The 7,899-nt window shown below is 42.7% G+C and overlaps 1 protein-coding gene across 1 annotated transcript; it reads right to left on the reverse strand.

Annotated features, from left to right (window-relative positions):
* Positions 1 to 4,832: 4,832 nt before the first annotated feature.
* On the reverse strand, positions 4,833 to 7,313 carry LOC137336070 (probable G-protein coupled receptor 139). Its single transcript, XM_068001564.1, has 2 exons — positions 7,262 to 7,313; positions 4,833 to 5,734 (listed from the first exon to the last, which is right to left on the reverse strand). Exons 1-2 carry the CDS (start codon positions 7,311 to 7,313, stop codon positions 4,833 to 4,835), a joined length of 954 nt encoding a protein of 317 aa, XP_067857665.1.
* Positions 7,314 to 7,899: the final 586 nt, after the last annotated feature.

Here is a 7,899-nt window from a genome sequence, read left to right on the forward strand (position 1 = left end):
TTCTTGTTTGCAGTAATTCTATTCCTGTAAAAATAGCTCCTGAAGATCGCAAGATGGAAAGTATCGCGGCAGTGGTCTAACGCGCTGGTTTAAAGCTCAAGCTAAATTCCATAATTTGTAGTTGGATCAAAATCATAGTTTGTGGCTCCAATCCCGCAGCCTCCCTCCTGTAAACGAATAACACTAAACATCTCATCTGCTATTGCAACAGGGTAGCCCGGAGGAACCACATGGCAACACAAATAAGTAGATGAATTTTGGAACACAGCAATTGTACCTTCAACTTTGGTGGAAAATTTCACAAGGAAAAGGATTGGTTGATCCAGGTGAGACTCGAATAACAACCTCGCCATTTCCCGACGCTGTGTGTCACATAAGGACCGCGCACTGACTGCGCCGCGAGAGCCCGGTCACTCTGATCACCTGTCCCACTCTGCTGGAAAGAATATTAAGGTGAGGTGTCCTTACCTGTGGAAACGTGTCCTGTCCCCATAATGAAAATAATATCTGCACTTTCACTTTCAGCTTCTTTCACATCCTCTGCTCCATCACACTACAACCGGGTTTTCTGTGAACAGTTCAAAATAAACATTGGCAGAATTTCTAATAGCAGTGGGATTCAAATCCACTCCTCCATAGAAATTTGATGGATCACATAAGACCGCGAGGCCGCGCTACCATAATGTCACAGTAACGTTTAAAGAGCTGTTTAATGCTCAAATAAATGAATTGAAGCTGATTGACCGCATTTACCCCGTGCTGGGGTTGTTCACCTTAGAGCAGAGAATGTTAAGAGGAGATTTGATATAAGTGTTCAAAATCATGAAGGGTTTAGATAAAGTAAATAAATTAAATTAAAGAGAAACTGTTCTTATTGGTGGAATGGTCGGGAACCAGAGGACACAGATTTGCGGTGATTGGCAAAAGAACCAACGGCGACATGAGGAAACACTTTTTTACCCGGCAAGTAGTTATAATCTGGAATGCGCTGCCTGAAAGGATAGTGGAAGCAGATTCAATCGTGGCTTTCAAAAAGGAATTTGATAAATAGTTGAAGGGAAAAATATGCAGGGCTACCAGGAAGGAGCGGGAGAATGGGACTAACTTGATTGCTCTTACCATGAGCTGGCATGGGCTCGATGGGCCGAATAGCTTCCTTCAGTGCTGTAATCATTTTATGATGGTATGATTCTATTTATACTCTTTATTTTCTTGACATGCATTTCTCTATCTCTCCCTGTCTCTGTCTCTTGTTTTGTCCCCTGATGGACTTCTCAGGCTTCCTTGAACGGCGACTGCTGATCGAACCTGTAAAACGAGCAGAGAAGGTTAAAGAAAGATTGAGACGGTAGGAAAAGTAAAGGTGCAACCCAGCTGCTGCAGCTATTGTCGACACACTTATGTCTCTTCGCTCTCACAGTGAAAGAAAGCACCAATTTGATTAAAGTATACTTATGGTAGATTGTATATTATCACGATGCCGAGACAGACGGCAATCATATCATTGAATCATACAATCATGGAAATTAATGCCACCGAAGGAGGCCCTTCGGCCCATCATTTCTGTGCCGGCCGAAAAAGAACAGGTATCTAGCCTCATCCCACATTCCAGCGTTTGGTCCGTAGTCTTGTAGGTTACGGATCTTCAAGTTTTTTTTTCAAAACGATGAGGGTTTCTGCCTCTACCACCCATTCAGACAGTGAGTTACAGAACCCCACTATCTTCTGGGTTGAAAAATTTCTCCTGCGCTATCCTCTACTCCTTCTACCAATTAAATTAAATCTATGCCCCCTGATTATTGACCTCTCTGCTAAAGGAAATACGAGCTTCCGATCCACTCTATCTAGGCCCGTCATAATTATATACACCTCAATTAAATCTCCCCTCATCGTCCTCGGTTACAAAGAAAACGACCCCACCCTATCCATACAATCCTCATAGCTATAAATCTCCAGCCCTGGCAACATCGTCGTAAATCTCCTCTTTACCCTCTCTAGTGCAATCACATCTTTCCTATAATGTGGTGATCAGAACTGTACGCAGTACTCTAACTGTGGCCTAACTAGTGTTTCATACAGTTCCATCATACCTCCTTGTTCTTATATTCTATGCCTCGGCTAATAAAGGAGAGTGTCCTGTATGCCTTCTTAATCACCTTATTTACCTGTCCTGCTACCTTCAGGGATCAGTGGACATGCACTCCAAGTTCCCGCTGTTGATCTACATCTCTCAGTCTCCTCCCAAGCAATGTGGTTTCAGAGCAACTAATTCTGAAACGTCTTACGTCATAATTCAAGTCGTACAGTCGAAACCAATTTGGTAAAGTGGGACTTATATTCGTGACTGGAAATAGTTAATGTACAACTTGATATTGCTCTACACCGGAATAGAAAACGAGATTGGATGGACAGAAGAGGACTGAAAGAATGGCCGAGCGGCTGTGGGAGGCACCGAACCTTTACACTGGCTGCACAACTTAAGTTTCAGCGGCCCGTTCGTCTAGGGGTTTGATTCTCGTTTAGGGGGTAATATTAATTAATATGCTAGAGGTCGCAGGTCCAATCCCGAACGAGCCCTGGAGTTTCACTGCTTTTAGTGGAAAGTCACCAATTGGCTTCTGACATCTTTTCGCTGTTGCTGTTGGTAGAATTGAATTATATCCAGAGCATGTTTGAGCTCCAGAGGACAGACTGCAGAAGTTTCCAATGCACAACACAGGTGAAGTCAATAAAATGTCTCAAGATGACGAGGAGGTTGAAGCCGAATGTGAATTTACTCCAATTTAGTCCATCTCGTTGATATTGGATAACGAGATAGAAAGCCACGTATCGAAGTTTGCCGATGACAACAAGATTGACAGCATTGCTGGCAGTGTAGATGGAAGCATAACATTACAGAGAGACAGTAATATAATTAATGAATGGGTTAAACAGTGGCAAATGGATTTCAATTTAGGCAAGAGTGAGGTCATCCACTTTGGACCTAAAAAAGTTGGAACAGAATACTTTCGAAATGGTGAAAAGCTCAAAACTGTGGAGTTCCAAAGGTAGTTAGAGACCATGTACATAGATAATTAAAACGTCATGGTCAGGTACAGAAAATAATCAAAGAGGCTAATGCAATGCTGGCCTTCATATCTACAGGACTAGAATACAAGGGGATAGACATTATGCTACAGCTACACAAAGCTCTGGTTAGACCACACCTGGAGTACTGTGTTCAGTTCTGGGCACCGCACCTTAGGAAAGATATATTGGCCATGAAGAGATTGCACTGTAGATTAACTAGAATGATACCTGGACTCCAAGGGTTAAATTACGAGGAGAGATTACACAAATTAGGGTTGTATTCCCGGGAATTTAGTAGATCATGTGCTGATTTGATCGAAGCTTTCAAGATATTAAGAGGAACTGATGGGATAGATAGAGAGAAAATATTTCCGCTCGGTGGGGTTTTTAGGACTCGGCGAACATCGCCTAAACACGAGTCAGGACTTTCAGGAGTGAAGTTAGGAAACCCTTTCTCACCGGCACCTGCAGTCCCAGGATCTCCTCAAACACCAGCCCCATTAACACTCTTGGTCACCGGATATTACATTCCCATGACGTCCTCTATCTCCCGTCCCATTAACGCATTGATCAGCGGCACCGACAGTTCCGGGTTCTCCTCTACCTCCAGCAACATTAACACATTGATCACCGGCACCTAAATTCCTGGGATCTCCTCTACCCCCCACCACCCCATTAACACACTGATCAGCGGCACCTACAGTCCCGGGATCTCCTCTAACCCCCCCCCCCCCCCAACCCCATTAACTCACTGATCAGCGGCACCTACAGTCCCGGGATCTCCTCTACCTCCGCCCTCCCCCCCCCACCCCCAACTAACACACTGGTCACCGGCACCTACACTCCCGGGATCTCCTCTACCTCCCCCCTCACCACCCCATTAACACACTGGTCACCGGCACCTACACTCCCGGGATCTGCTCTATCTCCCGCCCCATTATAAACCTGTTTACCGGTACCTACTATCCCGGGATCTCCTTTACCTCCCGCACCATTTACACACTGGTCACCGGCACCCACATTCCCAGCATCTCCTCTACATCCCGCCTCATTAACAACCTTGTATGCTTGTTTATTTTATGACCTTAAATTTCTCCAATATAGTAACTCATTTGGTGCATTTAGTTGCCACTTGATATTTTACAACTTGTACTTGCTTGATACCCGGACTTCAATGGTTAAGTTACGAGGAGAGATTACACAAATTCGGGTTGTATTCTCTAGAGTTTAGAAGGTTAAGGAGTGATCTGATCGAAGTTTATAAGATATTAAGGGGAACAGAGAGGGTGGATAGAGAGAAACTATTTCCGCTGGTTGGGGATTCCAGGAGTAGGGTGCACAGTCCAAAAATTAGAGCCAGACCTTTCAGGAGCGAGATTAGAAAAAGAAGTTTGGAACTCTCTTCCGCAAACGGCAATTGATACTAGCTCAATTACCAAATTTAAATCTGTGATAGATAACTTTTTGCAACCAAAAGTATTAAAGGATATGGGCCAAAGGCGGGTATATGGAGTTAGGTCACAGATCAGCCATGATCTTATCAAATGGCGGAGCAGGCACGAGGGGCTGAATGGCCTACTCCTGTTCCTATGTTCCTGTGTTCCCAGATGTTAACTGAGAAACGCTGTAAAATGCTGTACAAATAGCCTCAGTTGATAAACGATTCTCTGATTGCAGAATATACAGTGTTTGCAGTGCCGTAGCCTGGTAGAGAGATTCAGACACCGTATGGCAAAGCACTGACTCTGCTTCACATCTTCCAATTATTTAATGAAATTAACAATCACAGTAAAGGGATATTTCACCACATTCTTCAACTGCTCTCTGAATTTAGTCTGTGTCACGGCATAAATACAAGTGTTCGTGCAGCAACTCAGAAGCTGAATCATGAGTCCTATTTCTTGTACAAAGGAATGTAGATATACAGAAGAATACCCTAAATAATATATCCGGTTGCATATAGAAAACACCATATACAGCGCCCAAAACAGTATAAAGTTTCCTGAGATAACAAACAGTAAAATGATGGACTTCCTTCTGTTCTCCATCTCTGGGTCTCTGGGATTCTCCCCACTGCTGTTGCCTCTGAGTCTCGTGCGGGCTCTGCTGGCCACTAAGATGTGCCTGACGGTTAAGGCATTGAGCAGTAGAATCAGAACAAATGGGACCCCCGGAGTGAGGATATAATAAAGGAGTTCGATTGCTGCCCACACACGTGAATACAGAAAATTGAGTGTTACATCACAAAACCAGGGTTCATTGACAAGCATATACCGACCCGTGAACATAAAGTACCAGAAAATATTCTTCAAACAGCTCAGTACAGTCACGGTTCCGAGAACCACAGCCGCCGTTCTTTCCGTGCAATATTTAGTTTTCAGCTTTTGGCAACAAATGGCCACAAATCGATCAAAGGTGAAAGTGACGGTGAACCAGACAGAACAGTCTGTGGCTGCGAAAAGCAGGACGGCGTGGATATTACACACAGGAATGGACCGTTTCACGAACTGAAAGTGAAACATATAAGCAATCGGAATCTGCCTGAGTATCAGATCGGTGATAACGACCAGTAGATCCGCCTCTGCCATCGCCACCAGGTAGCGAGTGACACATTTCGAGAGACCGCACTTTCCCCGAGACATGATCAGAATCGTCAATAAGTTAACTGTAAGGAAGAGAAATAAACAAGGAAATTATTCATCAGGCTCGGACCCCCTGTAAATATTAGTGCCTTCTCTTGACCCCCTGTAAATATTAGTGCCGTCTCTGGATTCCTGTAAATATTAGTGCCTTCTCTTGACCCCCTGTAAATATTAGTGCCGTCTCTGGATTCCTGTAAATATTAGTGTCTTCTCTTGATCCCCTGTAAATATTCGTGCCGTCTCTGGATTCCTGTAAATATTAGTGCCGTCTCTGGATTCCTGTACATATTAGTACCATCTCTGGATTCCTGTACATATTAGTACCGTCTCTGGATTCCTGTAAATATTGGTGCCATCTTTGGATCCCCTGTAAATATTAGCACCATCTCTGGGTTCCTGTAAATATTAGTACCGTCTCTGGATTCCTGTAAACATTAGCACCATTTCTAGATCCTCTCTAAATATTAGTAGTGTCTCTGGATCTCCTGTTAAAATTAGCACCATCTCTGGATCCCCTGTTAATAACAGTACTGTCTCTTGATCCCCTTTAAATATTAGTACCATCTCTGGATCCCCTGTAAATATTAGTACTATATCTTGATCCCACTGCAATTATTATTACTGCCTCTGGATCAACTGTAAATATTAGTTCTGACTCTGCATCGCCAGTAAATATTAATACATTCTCTATATCTTTCTGTAAATATTAGTATCATCTTTGGACCCAATGTAAATATTAGTACCGTCTCTGGACCCAATGTAAATATGAGTAACACCTCTGGATTCTCTGTCAATTGTAGTGCTGTCTCTTGATCCCCTGTAAATATTCGTGTCGTCTGTGGATCCCGTGTAGATAATAGTACCGTCGCTGGATCCCTTGTAAATATTAGTAACGTCACTGGATCCCCTGTAAATATTACTACCATCTCTGGATCCCCTGTAAATATTAGTACCATCTATGGATTCCCTGTAGATATTAGTACCATCTATGGATTCCCTGTAGATATTAGCGCCGCCTCTGGATCCCCTGTAAATATAATCACCATCTCGGGATCCCCTGTAAATATTTATGCTATCTCTGTATCTCCTGTAATATTCGTGCCGCCTCTGGACCCTCTGTAAATATTAGTACCGCCTCTGGATCACCTGTAAATATTTGTACTATCTATGAATTTCCTGTAAACATTCGTGCCGTCTCTGGATCCCCTGTAAATATTTGTACTATCTCTGTATCTCCTGTAAATATTCGTGCCTCCACTGGATCCCCTGTAAATATTAGCACCATCTCTGGATCCCCTGTAAATACTTACACACCCCAAGGACACATTGTAACTTAAATCTCACATTCATAAAACCTGCGTTTATATATTTCCCACTCCTGTTCCCCGTATCAATATATCTCCCATCGCGGGTACCGCCTCTAAATATTAAGCTCGATATGGATACTTACCAGGCGCACCAACAGCAGCGAGTGTTGGACAGGGAATGACAAGAACAGTAATAAAGAGAAAAATGTTTCATAGAATTAATAACTGGATACAGAGACTTACCAGGAACACCAACAGCAACGAGGAGAGGATAATAAATTACTTTTATCCCCATAAGCGCATAAAATATCCACCACTCTATTGATATTGAATCATAATCGTCATGCAGATATTGAAAAACCCAGAATGGACTAGACCAATCTATTGTTCTCAGATTCCGACCCATTGTTGTAATATTCCAATCTATTATTCTCAGATTCCGACCCATTGTTGTAATATTCCAATCTATTATTCTCAGATTCCGACCCATTGTTGTAACATTCCAATCTATTATTCTCAGATTCCGACCCATTGTTGTAACATTCCAATCTATTGCTCTTCGATTCCGATCTATGCTTTCCCTTTCTGTAGAGCCGCTGATCTCTGTTAGTGCCGGAGGTTATGCTCCAACTGACACTATGGGAGAACATGTTGAAAGAAGTCGATTATTTATAGCAGAGAGAAACACTTCAATGACACAATTAGGGCCCATGGAGACTGATATTAATTACACTCGCTGAACAAACAGATTCAGTTAATAACTTTAAATCCAACAATTTTTATATCACAACATATATTTAACCAAATATTACACAGATAGAATGCCCAAAGCCCAGTATATTATTTTAATAAATGTTTGAAAGAACCGAAACTATGAGACC

Source organism: Heptranchias perlo, chromosome 20 (genome assembly GCF_035084215.1).
Source record: "Heptranchias perlo isolate sHepPer1 chromosome 20, sHepPer1.hap1, whole genome shotgun sequence".
Taxonomy (NCBI): domain Eukaryota; kingdom Metazoa; phylum Chordata; class Chondrichthyes; order Hexanchiformes; family Hexanchidae; genus Heptranchias; species Heptranchias perlo.